General features: G+C 36.0%; 1 protein-coding gene across 1 annotated transcript in view; it reads left to right on the top strand.

The window, feature by feature from the left end:
- Positions 1 to 21,122, top strand: part of ABI3BP (ABI family, member 3 (NESH) binding protein) — a 151,244-nt gene that overhangs the window by 79,499 nt on the left and 50,623 nt on the right. Inside the window, exons 11-16 of the mRNA XM_010567665.1 lie at positions 5,337 to 5,411; positions 6,681 to 6,746; positions 8,008 to 8,088; positions 15,858 to 15,905; positions 16,397 to 16,471; positions 18,665 to 18,739. Coding sequence (XP_010565967.1) covers positions 5,337 to 5,411; positions 6,681 to 6,746; positions 8,008 to 8,088; positions 15,858 to 15,905; positions 16,397 to 16,471; positions 18,665 to 18,739 — 420 coding nt within the window. The remainder of the gene's footprint in view (positions 1 to 5,336; positions 5,412 to 6,680; positions 6,747 to 8,007; positions 8,089 to 15,857; positions 15,906 to 16,396; positions 16,472 to 18,664; positions 18,740 to 21,122) is intronic.

Consider the following 21,122-nt stretch of genomic DNA (forward strand, 5'->3'; position numbering starts at 1 on the left):
CTGCCTGAGGACCTGAAGGTGGTTTTTGTGTTTGATCTTAGCTACTCGAAGACCAAGGCTGAAATCCACCACTTCTTCCTCCCTGGCAACCGAGCAAAGCGTGATGGGTAACTAGCAAAACATCTTCTTTTTTCATTTTCTCCTCGCTGTCTCCCTCCCCATCATACCTCCCACCACAAACCACCTGGCATCCTTGTCATCTTCCATGGAGAGTATGAAGACTTGTTGGTGCAGCTTGGCTTGCTGAAGCACTCGCCGCGCTTGTTCTGCGATTCTGTTGTTTGATCCCGCGCTTTTTCCATTGCTGACGAGCATTTTCTGCAGGGACTGAGTGTCAGCTTGTGTAGAGAACGTATTATTGCACCTTGCCTTCAGCTGCCATTCCCCTGCTTCCCTGTGTTTTGGTAGCGGGTCTTTCTTTCTCTGGCACGCTCAAATGCAACAGCGTCCTTAAGAGGGAAATTCCGTCTGGGCTGGTGCAAGAGGACAGCACTGCAGTTCAGCTGCCCACCAGGGTTTCCTGGTCCAAGGTTGCAGCTGTTGGTTGCTTCACAGCTGACTTTCAAGGTGGCCGGTTGTCGTCTGCCCACACCTTTACGTTGCCATTGCCTGGGATTGGGAACGCTCTGCTCTACTACTGCTTTTGAGGTCACGTTAGGGTTTTAAGAACGACGCCTCTTTTTGGCTTCTGGTGAATCACGGCATGTTTCTTCAAGTTTCAAAGCACTGGTAGCCTTTAGCGCCTGGCCGCGCTGCTGACCTAATTTGGTAACGGTATTTCTTGCAGATCTGGTAACAATGCAAGGTGGAAATTGTCCCAGGAGGTGTTATTGTGCTTTTAGCCGAACCGTTATTTCTCTTGAGCCTATGTTGGGGTGAAGCATAAGTGTAAAGATGAAACTGCCCTATGTGAAAAGCCCTCTTTACTCAAGCCATTGGATATGGCACTGGGTGACAATAGGTTCCCAAATGTGCTGGCCTTGTTTCTTGCTTGTTTCTTGGTGTCACAGTCTAAGTGATGGAAACTGATTCTGAAGTGTGTTTTTCTGTAACTGGAGAAATCTTCTGTTTTTGTCATCTGAGTATCACATACTTCAGGGTCTTTTCCAGTGATGCTGCAATTCTTGCATACATTAATCCTTGTACGATCCCTCTACCTTTTTGTTTTTCAAGAAGATGCCTTCTGTGTATCGGAAATTGTACATCTCTCCTCTGTCACCTCTATTTTTAAATAGTTTTTTCCCACCTCAGTTTTTGTATGTCACATCTTGTTCTGCAAGGCATAAGCAAGTCTTTGTCTTTCACTTTTCTTCAGTTAATTTTTGTCTTTTTTCATATTTTTCTGTCTGAAGTATTTGAATATTTCTTCATATTTCTTGCAACAACCTCTTCATCATTTGCGTCACCAGTGCATCTTCACACATTCTGATTAGGAAATTAATTCCATGTGCATTTGAGATTTTTTCCTGTCTGAAGTTGCTAGTTCCTTAGTAATGGGTTGAAACGTGTTCAGTCTATAGGTTCAGATGATGCTGAAAAGAATTTCTGTTTTGTTTTGTTTTCCAGCTTCACTGGACTCTCATCATATTACTTTCCCATCCCAAACATCTGTATTTGCAGAAGTATCAAATATAGAGACTGGTAAATTGTATTTATGATACTTTCATAGCTTATGATTTTTTTTTTTTTTTCATCAGCAATGTTACAGTTACAGGCTGTTTACTCTGATTGCTTGGTGTTGTCTGAAATAGAATTTTGTCAGCAGTGTTTGGTAGGCTCTATAACTGCATGATGATATTCTGTGGCATAGGTTCAAATAAAAAAACCACAGGAATCAATATTGTTTTCGGTGGTTTTAATCTGTCAAATATAAGGACCACCAGCTAGGTGGAGTCATTATCAGTTATGAAGATCTATTCTTGACTGGGAGATTTTATCCTGGGTGATTTTTTGGTAGTCATACCATACACTTTTTTTTTTTTTTTTTTGCAGTTTTCTTCATTACTAAGCATTTTTTTCAAGTTCTGTTATTTTTTTTGGAACTTTTCTTACTGGGATCATAGCTATCCAAGTTTAAATTTGCATTTGTAGCAAAAGTATGAATGTGCGAGAGATGAGTAGGAAAGTTATCCTGAACCTGACAGTCAATATTCATCCTTATTGTTTTGAATTTTCTGCCTCACCTTCTGGCTCTTCAGTATGTTACAAAAGCTGTGTTAATTTATGTTATGACAATTTAATTTAAATGACAAATTACATGATATGTAGTATATTAAAACCTATAACTTAAAATACTGGCACCTGTTAAACTGAAACAAGCAAAGTGTTAGCATAGAAATAACTGTAGAAATTCATATTAGCATATATTTTAAGTATGTAGGTCTCTAGTTTCTACAGATGCAGGTGAAGTCAAAAGCATGTATTTTTTGATATTACATGTACAAGGATCAACTGACTCCTGTTGATAAGTCTGCTTTTAGGGGGACTGCAGTTTCTGTCAGGGTGTGTCTGTTAGGTGTGTGTGACTTTCTCAGAACTTTGAGGTTTTGTTATTCCTTTGCAAGCTGGAAGTCTTGTGAAACTGTATTATAGTGGTTTTGGCATCTTGCAAAGAAATGTAAAGCAATCTTACTTTTTCTGACACCCCCACCCCCATTTCTGCACCAATATGAATCTATCTCTCAGGGTTATTTACGTTTTTCTGCAGCTACAAGTTCAGCTGATGTGGAAAAATCTATGCCTCCACTTTCCAGAACACCTCACATGCTAACAACAACTATGGGTAATAGTAATGCATTAGCTCTTCAATTAAACCACTTTTGTTGTTTTGATAGCAATTTTGGAAATCCTATTCATCCCAGATCCTTTGATCATCTGCCGTACTTGTCTTCTGCTTGAGTCATGATCATCAGTGTAGACAAAGTACCCTTTTTCATATGAGCCAAGACAACTTATGCTTACTGCTGAGAAACTCACCTGATAGTGTTTCTGATCTTATGTTTGTCTCTCAAAAAGCTACTAGGGCTTTTTGAGATATATTTAAATGAAGTAAGCTTGGTTTAATAATGATAATAATAACGCCTAAAGCTTAATAAGAATCTTAAAATTACTTGTTTTTTTTCTTTCAAGCTTAGTTGTTATACTCTCAGATAGATGGTTACACACATTTATATACTCTATATTGTTTATGCCAGCATAGTAAGCTTCTTCCTTACTATTTCTTACTGTTCTGTGATTTTTTTTTTTACTTTATTTTACCCTTGTCTTATATGTGTATATACATATATATACACAGATTATATGACATTAATATTCACTAACAAAATCTTGAGAGAAAACGAAGCACTGAAGAGAATTAAGGCAGTCTTTTACAGAAATACATTTGCAATGTTTTTTAGTTTTGTAGATTTTTTTTTTCCCTGCCTTTTTCCGAGTGTTTTATGCTTATAACCATGGTGTTAGAAGTTTTTATCATTATATTTTCTGGGTTACTTTAAACTACACGGACCGTGCTATCTAAAGTAATATTAGCTTTGGTTGGCTGATACTTTAGTTTCAGTTGTCCTTTTAACCACTAGCTTTAGCTCCTACTCCAAACCATTGTCAAGGTAAGGCATGCTTATTGTGGGTGGACCCCTGCATTGCAAATTATGTATGTTGTAACCTATAATGTTTTTTGTTTGTTCTTATGAAACAAAAAGAGCTATGTGTAGAATTAATAATCATAGATACTGTGACCTGGTTTTTTTTATAGCTTTAAGTGGTATTCAACCTGTTCTTTCAAGCCCTGTGACGCCTACTAAGCCTGAAATAGCAGGTGCTGGACCAGGTACAATAGTCTCTACCTAATTCTTAATTCAGTAGCTCGAACCATGCTCAAAAACTCACTGAAATGAGTACACTGGTAATCTTCACTTTCAGTGCACATTTGGATTAGACCCTAACACCTGTATTTTGAATTTAGATTGCTGTTAATGGTTGAAATTGGTGCTTTCTCACTCTTAAAATGCATACGGCAACTCATAGTTACATGATTCTCCTTCAGTATTTTGAAAAATATGCCACATAGATAATTGAGAAAACAGTATTTATTTTCCAGTTGTGCTGATGAAAATACTGGGATATATGCTGTAGACTTCATTCTACTGCTGTAGCCTTGTTAAAAATACTAAGAAGGGTGTATCCCTAATGGCATGAAATTGGTTAACAGTCACAGACACTTGATGCTTTTGGACTGAAACTACAGTTAGATCAGTTGCCACCTTTCTACTCCAAATTTTGTATGGTTTTAATGTCTGACTAATTGATTGTTCAACATGTCTTCTTCATTAAATTCCTACATTTTACACCATACCATCTTCCTTTAGTAATGGACCAAAACTTGAAATGTTCCAGTGCTCAACTTAAAATCTTACTTGGTAGTGGTTGAGATCCAGACCGGTTGCAATGAAGGCAGGAGAAAATGAACATCCAGAATTTCTGCACATCACAAATGCACTGATTTATAGTCACTGAAGCTCTGTGCAGTTCAAAAGACTGCATTTCTTTCTGATGCATACTAAACTGATAAGTGTTGTCCAAGCATTAGTAAAATATTTGTTGTTCTTGTAAAAAGAAATTTGGTTTTGCTTGTGAAGAAGGAGTTTCTTCCATTAGCCCTTTGCTCTCTTATGACTGTCACCATTTCTTCCAACAGCAACAAGTGAATCTATTCTGGAATCTTTCACACCTAAAACTTCTCGTCCTTTTCAATGGCCAAGGGTAACATTAGGTAATGTTGTTGTTTTCACCCAGCGTGAAAAACTCTGTGTTTGTTTTGAGCACTGCATCCCATATGAATACATTTCTTCCAATATATCATTTCACATGCATAATCGTTATTCTTTTTCCTGGTTATAGAGTCTTGTTCTTCCATTGTCATTAGACTGATTCTTCTTGATACATCTCTGTATGACAACATAATTCAGGATAGTTTTACTGTCCTCAGAGAAGTAAAACTCGCCTCTTGCATGAAAAACTCCGTCATCCTTTTATTAGAGTGTTCTGTCTATCTCTCTCACTCTCCTGCACACGCATGTGTTCTCTTTGTCTCTGATATGTAGAGCTTTCATAGTGGAAATTGTAATTGTTCTGGAGACATAGAATCTATTTCTGATCTAGGCACGACATTTCAATATCATCTCCATTCCACACTTTAAACTCTGATTTCATTAGATGGCTTTGACATTCCATACTAAGTTGTCTTTTTTTCAATATAAACTTGTGGCATGTGCTGTTTCATGTGAGGAAACCCTTGTTAAACAATTTTTGATTGCAAACTGAGCTCTTTCTTTCAGCTCCAAAAGAAATACCACTTACTCCTTCTAAACTGAAACCATCTGCTACCCCAGAAGTACAGCATGTGAAACCTGGTAATTGTGCACACCGTTTTTATAAGTCAGTATGCAGAGACTTATGTTCACTAAAAATACCTAAGCAAAACTTCCTAAAAAGGGCAGGAGCTATGCAGTACATGAGCATCTTGACTAACGCATCATTCTAAAATTGGTTATTTGATGTTGCCTAACAAAAGGAATGAGAGTTAAGATCATCGGTTTTATGCATTTGGGTCGTGATAAAAATATGAACGAGGTCTCTAGTTTTGTAACCTCTTTAAAGGACTGGAAGGGAAAAAAACTTCTGGGTGGCACAGGGTTTTTTATATCACTTGTATAAACAATATATATGATTATTACTTCCATAATCTCTTTTGTGAGTCCCCATCTCCCCTTTCACGCAGACATACTATGGCAAAATTGGCATCTTTGCTAGTCACAATAGTTTGTTGATTGAAAGTAAAGTACTACTCGTGATCAGTAAGTCCTCCTGCAGGGAACTCAATGGAAAGGATTGCCATTTTAGTGGAAATAGGATAGCTTTCTCAAAGCCCAAGGGAAAATTTTCATATACACGTGAGATTCATTCTTTGACCATGGGAACATTATCACTGTGTCGTGTCTTTTTTCCTTTTCTGCTTTTTGATCAAAAAAATAGATCTCTGTACTCATTTTCTCCTGATCTGGGATTAAGGGAGATGAATTGCCTCCTTTAGTGATTCAGGTACTGGACCGATAAATATTATGGTGTGCGTTACTAGAGCCCTTAAAATGTTTCAGTTCTCATATCTTATGAACAGGCGGGTCAGTAAAATGCAGGAGTTGCCTTTGATGTCTTATACGTGTCTTACAGTCGACTGCAGGCTCTGATTTAAGATTTTCAGCAAGATTTTAGCATTTAGAAGTTTCTTCTTTGGTATAGATTCTCTGGTATTTGGACTGCAGTCTTTTTCTTCACTGAAAGCCCACATCTGTCCTTTCTCACTATTCTCTCATAATATAAAAGAAACATATTTGTTGACTGAATCAAACAATGGATTAGAAATGTCATGAGAACATAAATATGGGGAAGGAGCCTTAAAAGTGGACTCTCACATATAGCCAGGAGCATACAGTGTGTAGTTTCGTAGGAAACAAAAGGAGTGTAGGGTGTTATGCATAAGAGTAGGACTTAGCTGCATGCTTATCTAGTCTATTTAAAAACAAACCAGCCAACCCCCTGAACTGTTGGAATGATAATGCTTTTGGCCTACTGCTCATGCATCTTCTGATCTGTTCGATTACCCTTCAATTTTTCTTTTCTAGCCCCTAAACCACCACTTCTGGAGCCTAAAACTTCTCAGACTGTTGAACAACCAAAAGCAACACTAGGTAATACATGTTTCTGTAGCTGTTGGTCACTATTCTTTGCAGTCCAAGCCACAGTTTGTACTCTGTTACTTTATCTCATAGCTTTTTACTATATTTAATACATTTCTCTGAGAGCGGAAAAAAGTTAGAAAATAAGCATTCAGAAATACATTTTTCTAAACTTAGGAGAAAAAGAAACTTGAGGGTTTTTTCATACAGTTTTACTAGTTCTATAGTACAGTAAAATTTTGGGCATTGGAATTGTCTTGATTTTGTTGGGAGTTTTTCTACACCAACACACTTTACCCTCAGAAAATCATCAGAAACCTATTGGAAATAATATTGAAAGGCCAAGTGCAAGGTTAGTATTGTGGACATTAATCCTAGAACTCTCAGCGAAGGATTCCTGTGGCACTAGGTGGACATGTTAATTCTACTGTTCTTTTATGAATCCTGAATGTCATTTTGGCTTGAAAAACACTTCTCAGTCACTCCATATATCTTACTCTACTCTGTTCTTTCTGTAAATGTCATATGGTTTTCCACTCTGTCTATTGCTATGTAACTTTTTCTTGGAAAGCAGTTTCACAGCACTGCTTCATAAAAATGAACAAAATTACTGACTATACTACCTGAAACTCACCTTAAGCTTCATCTGATGTCAGACTAACAGTCATATTTAGCTAATTACAGTTTCAGCCCATGCATGTTGAGGGGAAAAAATGTTTCTAGGACTGATTGCTCTTAATTTTTACCCTTTAGATGACACTACTTATGCTTTAATAACAGATTTTAGTGACTACAGTTATGAAGCAATTCCCTTTTTTAGTAATGATTCCATGTTTTTCCAGCTCCCTACCAGTAATTTCTTTACAGTGTTGAAAATCAAGGACATTTTTGTGTATTTTGTCTACATGTGTCTTTTGCTGGCTTAAAATCAACCTGGAGTTCAAAAGGATAAACAGCATTATTATTTTACCTCTTAGGTATATTGCAAAAATGAATTTGCTACCTTAACGAGAGGAACATTTTGATGTGATTGTAAGCTACAATTACATATTTTGAATTTACTTACTGACCCTTACAGTGAAGAACAAGCAGGTATTTTGCTGGGGTAGTGAAGTGTTAGGAAAATTTTTGAGAAGCTGCCTTAGCAAATCTGATTTTGCCATTTGCTTTTGTTCCCAGTAGCCATTCGTTGCTTCATTTCAGGCTTGAAGAATGTGATTTTTATGTGATAGAATGGAAAAGATAATATTATAATCCAGTATATTTCTTTCAGCTCCTAAAGAAGCAAAACTCACACCTTCTGCATCTAAACCTAGACCATCTGCCAGACCCAAAAAGCCACGAACTAAACCTGGTAACTAATTTCCATAGCAAACATTTGTTATAATGTCTCACTTAAGTAGTATACTTTAGTTTAAACTTATTCTGTGTGAAGCTCAGCACTTAGTCATCAGAAAGATAGGCACTGAGGAGAGCTGTGCTCTTTGAGGAATATTATTTTTTTATTGAACCAAAAAAATTTGAAGCAAAGCAAGAAAACTTTCAACTTTTATATCCCAAATCACTAACTCTCATGGCCTGACATTGAAACAAATTGTTTTCCTGCTTTTCATTTAAAAATAACCAGTTTTTCAACTTAGTTCAGCACAGGGTCCAGAAAATGCAAATTCTCCTGCTTTGCTGATGGTTATAGCATCTTACCTAGAACCATGGGAATTGTATTGATTCAGTGATTGTTAATACATATGTAGACTTACCTGAAACTGTGGAAATAAGAGTGAAATTCTGCTCTGGAATTTAGTAAAGGCATATTTTATGATGGCAAATGAAATTCCACCTTCAAACCAGGGTTTAATTTGGTCTATGATGTATGTCAGAGAATAAAAGGCACCTGGAATTTTCTGGAGCTGAAGAATAAGTGAATACAGTTACAAAAATATTACTAGTGTTGCATGGTTTATAATGAAGTTAGAAAGCTTAAAATTGCATAATTGTATGTTGTAAGAATATATTACTTAATCCTGGAAGAAATCAGGCAATATTGTTAAATTATTTCCAGATTCTCTTTGAATATTTTTTTGCTCATAAAAAGAATTACTCTCTTCAGACCAAATAATTCCATGTGAAGCTTGTTAACTAAATGGTATTTATGACTTGGAACTGTCTCAAAATAGCGTGCATAATTAGTTTTTCATGGTGATTACAGGTCCTACAACATTTTTAGTGTAGGAAATCCAGTATTGTATTACTGGAATAATTACATTTGTCTCTGCTGTAGGTGCCTATATCTGAATATAGATCTGAATTCTGCATGGGTTTTTTGAAATGACAGAGAAAACCACCAACTCATTTGGAAACTGTTGCATAAAATTGTTTTACACCCTTGGACTCCCAGTATCAACACTGTATGTTGATGTCTCCACAATGAATGGCTATATAACAAGTTTCTGTATAACTACAAAGAAGGTGGCATGATTCTGTATTTGTATGCATGCCTCTTGTTTGTCCTTTCCCTGCTAGTGGTTTCACTGACCAATTGGATGGAATCCTAAGAAACAGTTTTTAGTCATAATTAAGCTTGTAATGATCTTCCTGTGAGTAGGTATTTGTGAATTTGGCATTTATTCTGATGGGACAAATGATGATGTTCTTGTTCAGAAATTATTGTTTGAGGCATAAAATATGCAGTGCATGGGGATAACCTGGGTTTTGGGTAGGTGGCAAAATGGTCAAAGAGCAGGATATCCTCTGTACTCCAGCGTAACTTGGGAGTTGAGCTTCAATTAGAAACTTGTGTCATGACAGCAGTTGTCACCTTTCCTTAACAGTGAATCAAAATAATGAAGAATATGTGCCAAATTTACACTTGATCACTGACATACTAATGATCCACTTTGGGTCAAAGAGAATTCCTGAAAGTTAATTTTGGCTCTCATTCTTTATAAGACTTTTGTACTCTTTCTGGTAAAGTATTTGTCTTTTTGCAGTGGAGCAAAAAACTTCATTAAAAAAAAAAGAAAGGCATAAGCAACCTTCAGTTTTTCCAACCAACCAACTGTACATTCAGGTGAAAGTTTGCAGCTTCATTCTTCTTGATATTTGGGCAATTGAAGCTGTTGCATGAAAAAACAGTTCTTGCTGCCAATGCAATCGTGGCCAACCATTGTGCTCACTTGTATTATTGTTAGCATTAATCTGTCTAAATGTACTAAGCTCTCCATTTTTCAGGAAATGAAATTATAATTAATTTTCTACCATGCATCCAACTGCACTGTAACATTTTCTTTCCAGAAAAGTGCAAGAATAGCTCTTTATAATGAACCCCTGTAGATGCATTATAAATTTGTACTCGCTTGTGCCTCTAGTACAAAATGCTAGTTCTTCGTATGCGTCCATGCATTTCCATTTGTGTGATATGGGACTTTTGCAAGAGAACTGCAGAACTGTTTTAAAAACAAATAAGCAGAATTTATCTTTTGTAGAGGAGGATCTCAACTGCCTAGTATTTGTTAATTTCCATAGTCTCAATAAAGTACTGAAGATAAGATAGAGTAATGTTAGATAGATCAGTGCATACATGTAGTTGTTCCTTTTAGAATCTTCTCTCCCTTACCAGGACTATGAGGGTCCTGGAAGGACTTCTAAACATGCGTTTTCTGAAATATAGTCATACCAGAGAACCATGCTTTCTCAGCCTTTGAAAACTCTGCTTGATAACTTGGTGCATGTCTTACTATTTTCTGTCCTTCAAAGTCTCAGGTACCTGGCTGCTTGGTGCTTACAACCCAATAATCTGATAAGTTGTTCAATAATATCAAGAGTAAAGAGTAACTTTTATGTCAGAGTCTTCTTATATTGTCTGGGAGTTTTATTTAGACGCTCTGCTTTCAGAAAGGTCAGAGGAAATGAAAGACATTATTCTCTCATCATCATTCTGAGAAATCCAGCTCCCAGTTCAACCTTTTCTTTTTGTCTAGAAAAGTCTACATGAAATGTGAATTATATATCTATTAATGAACTTTTTTTAAAATAGGCTGAGAAGAAATCATTACCAGAGATTTTCAGAATCTCTTTAGGATGGGAAGGAGAATGGCACTGTTGAATTTTGTTTGAAAAACAAAGACATGAAAAAGAAAAAACAGATCCAAGTGATTTAAGATTAATCACAAAAACATGGTGCAATGAATATATGGCCCTAGGTTAGTTTTGGAAGAATGGGCAAAGTACCTGTCTTGTAGGTTAGTATGCTTGTTACTGGATTTCCCTGCTTAGATGTAGAGCACAGTGTAGTGCTAAGGCATGATACTTTATGCAGTACTTAGTGCTCCCAGGAGTAGAAAAGCAGTCTCCAGTTATTAAATAGGTAAGAATTCCCTGCTGATCTTTGTCATGACAGAGCAATACTTCCACATGTGGCGGTTCAGAGAAGAACTTGGCGAAAAACAGGCATCCTACTAGTGAATGATTTTTCCATAGCTGCTATATATTCTCATTCTTCGCCTTTTGACCCCAATCAGTACCAGAGCCCTGTGGTTGGGAGCAAGAGCTGATTGCATTGGCTGGGGTGTTTTGTTTTTTTTTTTTTTCTTTTTAAGAGAACTGTGCTGTCACTTCATGTGAGCCACTTCATGCATTATCATTTTCAATAACATGGCTTAAAGGGGATTGTCTTGAGGAGAGATTTACCTACCCAGAGAACGTTAGTTTAGTGATCCAATTCCCAGAGAACATAGGAAAACTTCAAAATTGCTCTCTGTCAGAATTTTTTTTTCAACTTTTTAGTTCCCAGTAAAGCTTCTCGTTCCAAACCTAAAGTCTTTTTGTATCCAGAATAGCCCATGACAATGCTGGGTAATTGCTGTGTCCTTTCACAGAATCACAGAATGGTTGAGGTTGGAAGGGAGACCTCTGGAGTTAGTCTGGTCAAGCCCCCTGCTCAAGCAGGGCCACCTAGAGCTGGTTGCCCAGGACCATGTCCAGACAGTTTTTTAGTATCTCGAGGGATTGAGACTCCACAACCTCTCTGGGCAACCAGTTTACAAAATTGCCCAAATTATTTGTCCTGAAGACATTTGGGGGTATTTTGCTTTCTTAGAGTGGTTACAATAGTATCAAATACATCAATGATTAACTATTAAAAATGCTAGTAAATAAATGAGGGAAGATTTAAAATTCTGAATGAAATATGTCAGTTCCTTTATTCAGTCTTTTAAACTTAAACACAGTCCCCCCCAGATATAATCCCCTCATCATAAACCTTCAGGCAGGGAAATAAAGACTTTTAAATTAATAAATTAATTTTATGTCTAAACTGATGGAGTTTTGGAAGTTTTAGATCTCAGATTTTATTGTATTTAAAAGTTTTAAGGTAACTTCCTCAAAATGAGTGTACTTGTGACTTAAAATGTTTGTGAACTTCAACATGACAATTTGTCAGTATGTCCAAAAATAAAGTTTGAGGCATGTTGTACAATATTCATCAATCATTTTTTCTTTCCTGATTAAAATCTGTAACATGATAAAGAGAGAGAGAGCACCAGGAGGTATAGGTAATAAAACATAGGCTGAGATCAAAGCAGAGTGAACAAGTGAAGTGTGAAGGTTTGGATAAGCACATTGATTACTTAATGATTATAGATATATTTAGAAATGAAAATGGACTCCAATCGTAAAGTCATGCTAATACTAAACAATTCTACCAACATTGTCTTCAAAGTTCTTTATATTTTTCAGAGTCTTTGGAGTTCTTTCCTTTCAAACCTAATTAATTACTCTGGGTAGAGATGGGAAGGTTTTTAACTTGATTATCTAATGTGCTGTAGCACTAGATAACCTACTGGGATCTTCATCCTTATTTTCTGTGACTTTGCAGTTATTTAAACCTGAAATATTTCGCATCTAACCTTTGCATCACAGTGGAAGAAACTCAGGAAAATTAATAGAAAGATTTGCCAAAGAAAAAAGATTTCTCTGGAACCGTTTCTTTTCAGTGGTCTACGGCCATAAAGAGGAAAAAAAAAATTGTCAGGAAAACAGGAAGATGAAGACTTGGGGAGCTTCTCTGCCAGTGGTGTTCCTGTAGCATAAATGCACCTTTTCTTTTCAAAGAGCAACAAAGACCACACAGGGTAGTTACTGTTGCTTAAGAACATTCAGTAAATTTATTACTGACTCAGTGTTTCCATTTGAATAGTGGGGAGGAGGTGGATTTTAATTGGGAAGCAAGAGCAGCTGAGCCATACCAGAAGTTGAGAAATAGGTATAGATGCACTTGTATTTCTCTGAAAAAATTCTCTTTATTCCAGCAGCAACCATTCCGGTGTCAGTTACTACTAGGACTCCCTACACATATGAACGTCCAAAGACTGCAGAGGGTAATAATTGAGTCATCTTTAGTCATTCTTCTTTTCATTGGTCTGCTAATATGTGCAGTTGAAGACACCATTTCCTTTAGGCTTTTTGCTTATTCATATGGGGTCCAAACACAACAAATGGAAGTATAGTCTTGGTGCTTTATTATTCCTCCATGTTTCTAGCATGGAGATAGTGTCTTCTAAAAGACAGGATATCACTTGAAAGGTATCTGATTAGAAGCTTCAATTACATTAGAAGAAGAAAGAAAAATTATTGCAATAATAAAGATTTTATGAAATATAAAAATAATATACTTAATCTTAAACCTACAGACTGCTGAACAATTTCTGCAGAAGGAGGAGTTCTTTGTTGCACATAACCGAGCATTGCTTGATAATTTCTCAAATTTATGGAAAGTATTGCATCTTTTCAATAAATCCATGGAAACTTGTGTTCAATTTAAGAAAAAAAGTAATTCTAGTTTTAGTGAGGAGGAAAGTTTATAAAAGGTAGTGCATGATAGTTACCTTTTTTGGTATGGGAATATATATTTAGTGATGTATTTAATAAATATGTTTTTAATGTAGACTAATAACAAAGGTGTCCTTTGCAGTGAGCCTTGAAATGTTATATCTAATTCAAAGGAAGATTTGAGTCACTGTTTGCATTTACTATGCAGATTGTATTCTGAGAAGCACTTCAAGATGCTTTCAGACGTATAGCTTTGCTCTTTAAAACCTGGATGAAGTCAACTACATATATAATACTTTACTGGATGATGATGGCTTTAAGTCTGTGCTTAAATAATTTGATTAAATAGAATTGATATGTTTTGGTTAATTAGCAGCAAATCACTTCGATTCACTGGTTCCAACTGCAGTAAGTTCTACTTCATAAAGTACTCTCAAAACTCTTCTGATGACCTTGATTTGCCAAGTTCAACATCGGATAACAATGGTTTTTTAGCATTGTTTCTTAGCTCTCTTTTCTTTAACTTTTGGCTAAACTCTTAGAATCTAATTTTGCTGTAGAAGAACATCCAACTATTTGGTTACCCTTTTATTCAAAGGCTCTGTCTGCTTGTTTTGCCCATATCCAATAATTTTTCATGCATTAAACCTACAGCACCGTTTTTTTCTGTGTTCATTCATTGATACGAACTGAAGGTCGTTTCCTAGACTTCATTTCTTCATTGCTGAATGTGAATGTGATTCTTCTGTGGGACACCATTTACTTTCAGCTTAAATACTGGTTTTTACAAACCAAGTTTTTTTCCAGTATTCAAAATCACAGTCCACACATTTGAAGCCCAAATCATCTGCTAAGACCGAAACACCTCAAGCTAAATCTGATAGGGCACTTCTTTTGAAATGGTGTACTTTGAGGCTTGCTATTAGTGCAGAAAGTAAAAAAGTGAAAAATGTCAACTTTTTTTTTTTTTCTTGGAGGAGGGGAGAAGGAAGTCGTTCATTATTTTGGGATAATATTTATACAAAGAAAAACCAAATTCCCTCAGAAAACAATTTGCAGACCTAACAAAGAATTTAATTCTATTCTGAATATCTGAAGGTTTTTTCTCTTTTTAAGAACTCTCTGATTTTTTGAAGGCAACCTGAAAATAAAATTAGTGTTTTATAGAAAAAGACTTCGAGTTTGAATTCTGAAGGTAATTGATGAGCTTGAATAATGGCAAAGTCATTGCAAACCAGGGATATGTAGTAAGCACATTAGAAAGATTAGTAACTAGTTTTAAGTTTGCTCTACAGTACCTGGCCATTGTCAACAGAAAGAAGTTAATGCTGGTTGTTTTGGCTTTTTTTCTCATTTGCAGCAATATTAATACGAGGCTATATTATACTGTGAATGTTAATGGAAGTGTAAGAAATACTGTAGTATCAAAAGCATCAATTGGAAACAAAGTTTATAGTTTTATTTATTGTAAATCCCATTTTTAAAATAGGTATATGTGTAAGAGAGTTTGAGAGATAAGTGAGTATAGGTTGTAGAAAAAGTTCTATCTTCAGGTGTGTATGTCTATATGTTATATGTTACTTTAGTTGTTACTGCCCTGAGAGGGGAGAGTTTATCAATTTATATTATTTTAATATATTTTCTGTATTGCCAGGAAATTTTTATAGATTCTGCAATTTCATAATTCAGGATTGTGATATTTTTTCTTCTTCTTCTTCTTTTCCTCCCCAATTTGTCATAATTTGTGATGAGGAAAAGGACATGATGTATTGGTTTTGTGATCCAAATTATAAGAGGATATAATGAGAAAAAACTTAAGAGGCTTTATCAAAATAAGTTTTTTCAGATAATTATGTAGCTGTACTAATAGCAGCCTTTTAGTCCTGTGCTTGACTGCTCACCTTAGAGGAAAAATTCAACTGTTTCATCATGGTCAGCATGCCACTTTCAAGTAGTAGCAGACTTCAGTTTGGGGATACCTGACGTTTTTGTATACCAAGAGGCCCTTGCTGTCTCTGAGTCAAGATGTGTGATCCTTTCCCTTGCTTGTTCTAGGATTTACTGGTTTCTAACAACATATTCTTGCTTCCATTGAAGTTTGTGCAATTATATTTTTCTTATTGAGCCTGTGTTATTAGGAAGTTTAATTGTCCCTCATTTTAAAAAGTAAAAGTTAATTTGAAGGTCAGCATTACTGTGGTGTAGTATTAGCACCTGGTTTTATACTTAGCAGTGGAGCAATTTTAAGTTTTTTGGAATATGTTCCATATTTACCTTGTCACACTGTTTTTGTTGCAGTCTTGGAACCTATTACACTTAGAATTGAACCACCAAAGTCAACGATAGGTAATGATATTTCCTTGGCAAGCTGTCGTGTTTGCTTTTTTCAGCACAGAAAGCATCACTGAAGTTAATCATCTTACGCATTACGATTGTTTCATTAAAATTCATTTTTCTTCTAGGTAATTCTCTTGCTTGGCATTCATGACAGTTGACTGTATTGCTCTCTTCACAGTTGGAATATCTCCTTTTTTTTTAAGAATACGATGCTGCCAGCTCTGAATCGTCTTTCTCATAATTATGCTTCTCTGTCCTTGTCCCAACTTTTTATGAAAAAAATAAAACCTGAGCTTCATAAATGACTAAAATTCCACTCTCTTGTTTAGCTTCTTGTAAACACGCAGAGAGTATTACCTGACTTTCTTTCCTACTTCCTGTAAAGAGACTTTTTTCCTCTGTTGCAGGTGTGAGGTTTCTGTGTTTGTGTGTTCAGCTTAATATCAGGTACCAATTGCTGTGTAATTTAACCGACTTATTACCCATATTTTCTCTTCCAGCTCCAAAGGAGACTCCACGTATTCCTTCTAAACCTAAAACTTCACCTAAACCTCGTATCCCACAAGCCAAAGATGGTAAACTGCTTTGTGTGATTATTTCTAATACAGTTTATATTGGATCGAAACATATTTCTTAGCAGCTGTGGAGTTATCTGAGCCAGTTAAAACATAATGGGGTTCTGTTCTGCTGTGTTTTCAGTGATTTATTTGCAGTTTTCAGGAGTAGTAACATTCACTAGGTATTTTTCATCATGCAAAAGAAAAAATCTCTGCTACTTCATGGCAGCAGGATGAGAAAATTGTTGGTAAACTCAGATTACAGTGGTAACTAAAGCAAATACCTAGCAATTAAAGCATATATTATGGCTACTTTGGTGGTACAGTTCTTTCTCACATTGCTTTGCATTGTTAGAATAAACACATTTCCCTTTGAAGTCACAATTACTTAATTTCATGACATTATTGTTTCCTGCATGAATGAGTAAATTACCCAGTGCATAGTTACTATTTGTTTATAAATATTAATATTTATTAGCGGTAATGGTCATTTATGCCGTATTCCAAAATACTGGATTTTTATACTATGTCATTAAACATGAATGCAGTTTAATTCAGCGGTAGGCAGAAAAAATTACTCTCTGTCTTTTGCTATCCAGTTGATAATATTAACAGAAGATTACAAGAGTATCAAATATCAACATATGTTATCTTTTGGTAAATGTGAAAAATTTCATGATAATCACTTTACTGAAGATCTTTAACTTGTAGACATGGAGCAATATTTTTGACAGCTGATGTTATCTATTAAATATGATTTCCTCATGTTTAAAACAGTGAAAATCCTTGTTCTTTCATAATTTTTTAACCATGGCAGCTGGTTGTAAAACACTGTTTCTGAACTACAACTTAAAATGCAGCTTCTCATAAACTCAGTTTTTACCTCTGTGGCCATTTTTCATTATTATGGTAGTCTGGCCTTCTCAAAAAATGGTTTTGTCACACAAATGTTACAAGTTTGTACTGTTCTGTGGTTTTTTTTAAAAAAAAAAAAAAAGACAAACCCAAAAGTTACTGTTTCTTCAAGAATCTATAATATACAGAACTTTTTTTACAGCATCATCCACTTACCTTGTGATTGTCTTAAAAGATCCAAAGAAAATTTTTTTTTTGCCCACACAGAAGAATTGACACAGAGAGGGATACCACCATTTCTATTGTGCCTGTTTCTAATGTAAGAAATGCAAGAAAGTAGCATCAATTTCACATCCTTACACCCCGTAAACACCCAGTTTTATTTTAGATCCATACCAGTTCTGAGCTGAAACATGTGACCATGCAATGCAATACACCATAATGCCCTTTAATAATATAGCATCCAGAAAACAATCTTGTGGTCTCTGGTGCCAATTGTATATATAAACTGCATTTGAAATACACCGCAAAGGGAAGAGATTTGTATCCCTAAAAATCCATTTTCTGAATAAGGGAGTGGTACATATTTGGATATCTTATTGAAGCACATGGGAGAACTAAGCTCATGTTATGTTTCAGCTTACACTGCTTTCTCAGAGACTTTGTTTAATATAACAGGTTTTATATGAGGTAGTATAAAAAGTATATAATTCAAAATCCACTTCCTAGACGAGTAATAGTAACTGTAAGTGGAATTATTCTCTTCAATTTTCATAATAGCTTTTATGTTTTTTTTCTGATACAGTCCTGGAATCTGTAACACTTAGAACTGATCAACTAAAACCAACAATAGGTAACAGTTTTACCTACAGGGACCATCACATTTAGCTTTTTTCTCAGTATAGACCAAGCATCACACGTACATCTCCATTGTACTCCACTGTCTTAATTTTTTACTATTAAATTTAGTCCTTCTGTACCTTTTTTTTGTAATTTTTCACTAACAATTCATAGTCATCTTGTTTGGCCTTTCTCACACAAATATGTTCTGTAAAGTGAATGGAAGCACCATGATCTACCTTAGACTACGTGCCTCTATACTAAGTTTCTGTCATGTGCTGCTTCATCTGTTATACTAGTCCATCCACACTGGCCTTGCTTTATGTTATCCTGTTACAGAGGTTCTCCATCAGCACTATTTCTTTGTATACCAGACGTTCATACTTCTCCATTACTCATACAAGCATTTTGTGTTTCCAGAAGGTCCCAAAGGCATTTGTTCTTTTTTAATATTATGCCTTCTGTCAGTCTCAGTTCTTGAAAGATTTTAATAGTTGCATTTTATTATTTTTTCAGTTCCAAAAGAAACACAGCGTGTTCCTTCCAAACCTAGAACATCACCAAGCTCAGAGGTGCCACAAACCAAACCTGGTAGGTACATTGTTTCTTTATCTTATCACACTGATGTGTGTATCTTACGAATTCTACTGTGATCAGTGGAGCTTCAGATTTACATGTATCCCTTGGGTGTATATGTTGGAGCATTCTTTGAGGGATAAAATACAGTATCACATGTCATGACATGTGGAATTTACAAGCAACCTGGTAATTTTAAAATCTCTTATCTTCAGTTCTTTTTTACATTTTAAGTCACTGCAACAGTGGACATTTTCTGTGCAGTTGTCAGTGAAAATAGGTCTTTCCTGTGTGAATTTGCATGGGTTTTGGGAAAGTAACAGGTGAGAAGGAGGGATGTCATTGCAAAGAGGAAAGGTTTTTTCTGTATTTCTCAAATTGTGTACTTGTTTCGTCTTTCCCAGGCACAATCATTTATTTATACTTTTCAGTTCACTTTTGCATAGCCCATATGTTGTTCAGGGATTTAAGAATGTGTAATACTTTCTACAATGTTGTTTACACAGCTTGGTATAGAGCAATATACAACCGTGGGCTAATTAAGGATGGAGGAAGAAAGTTATACAACTCACACTAGCAATTGCATGAGGCATTGTCATGGGTTGACCCCAGTCAGCAACTAAGCATCAGCTAGCCACTTGCACATTCCACCCCACAGTGGGTTGGAGGAGAGAATCAGAAGAGCAAAAGAGAGAGAAAAAAATCATACTTCAAGATAAAGACAGTTTAACAAGTGAAGGATAAAAAGGGGGAAAAAAACAAGTGATACAAAGGCAACCACTCATCACATCCCACCAGCAGACCAATGCCAGTCTAGGAGCCTTTGGTCCTTTGGAAAGACTACCCCCAAGTTTTGTTGTTAAGCATGACATTATGTGAAGTGGAATATCCCTTTGGTCAGTTTGGTTCAGCTATCATGGCTGTGTCCCCTCCTAGCACCTTGCCCACTCCCAGCCTACTTGCTTGGGGGCAGAGTGAAAAACAAAGCCCTTGATGCTGTAACAAGCGCTATTCAGCAACAGCTAAAACATCGGTGTGTTATCAACACTGTTCTGGTCATGAATCTAAAACAGAGTACCATAGGGGCTGCTATGAAGAAAATAAACTCCACCCCAGCCAGACTCAGTATGCGTATCCAACGTATATGCAGTATTAGATGGTACTGCTGGAGAAATGGACAGGTAGATGACAACTAAGGTTCATTTTTCCCCCCAGTAAGTCTGCACCTATTGTCTGAATCAAAACCTTGAAATAAGTCAGGAAAGTGTGCAAAGTTGAAGGTGAAAAACCACCCACAATTTCTTTGTGGCTTACTACAAAATCTTCAGATTTATATTTGGGCTCTGTTCTGTATTAGAACTATTACCTTGAACTGGAGGCAATTCTGAGCAGCATAATATTCTGACGTGTATTGAGTTTCAAGGAGGAGTGACCATCTGTTACTTGCTGCAGCAGGGATGGTATGATCATTGTGGAGGTAGCGATTGTAATGTTTTGATTGTTCTTGGTAATATTTGTTTTTGTTTTTTCTCATGCTAATGCAGTTCTGGAACCAATTATGTTGAGAACTGAGAAACCGAAGTCAACAGTAGGTAATGATACTCTTTTCCTTGAACAGTCATGTTGCCTTTCCTCTTCAACACAAATCATTAAGAGTAGGCCTGCAAAAATTTGTCACCTTTCTTTGTATGTGCCTTAATAATTTAAGTCAAGATTCTCTGTCTCTTTTCTTATTTTCTACAAAACAATTGAGGAAGATCCTTGTGCCTTTCCAGTTGTTATGCACATGACATAGGGCAATTTCCTTCAATATTTAATGATAAGAGACAAGGTGGCAGATCATAACAGGGTCCAAACTTAACAGGTTCTCAGTCATACTGTAGAGGTGGCACTGTTGTAGTTAGTCATGTGGTTTGAGTGAGCAGAGCTGCATGCTGCAAGTTCTCTTTCTCTGCTTTCCTTCTCTTCCAGTTTTACTAAATGAAATTCAGTCCTTCAGAGAGGTCTGAAAAATAATTCTGTTTCACTCAAACCTCAATTCCACTGACAAACAGAATCACTTCAGTGATCTTTGGGTCATATGATTCCTTGGGGCAGATCCATTTGACTAAGGCATTTTTATTATTTGAATCTGGTACTGCAGATCATTCCAATACAACCTCCGTTACAGAGCAGTGGTGTCTTTCTATTTGAAGCTACTTATTTTCTTTTCCTTCTCTTTTATTTTTTTTAAGTCCTCTTCTTAAATAGAACCAGTAATTCTGTCCCATGCTTAGTTGATGATATGTCACAGAAGTTTATTTCTTTTGTCTATAGCCTGATTTTGTTCCAAAAAAGCTTTCTCTTTTGCATCACTTCCATAGAATATCTTTGGTTCAAATCTTTGCTCTGTTTTTGT

Source organism: Haliaeetus leucocephalus, unplaced genomic scaffold (assembly GCF_000737465.1).
Source record: "Haliaeetus leucocephalus isolate CR32 unplaced genomic scaffold, Haliaeetus_leucocephalus-4.0 Scaffold228, whole genome shotgun sequence".
Taxonomy (NCBI): Eukaryota; Metazoa; Chordata; class Aves; order Accipitriformes; family Accipitridae; genus Haliaeetus; species Haliaeetus leucocephalus.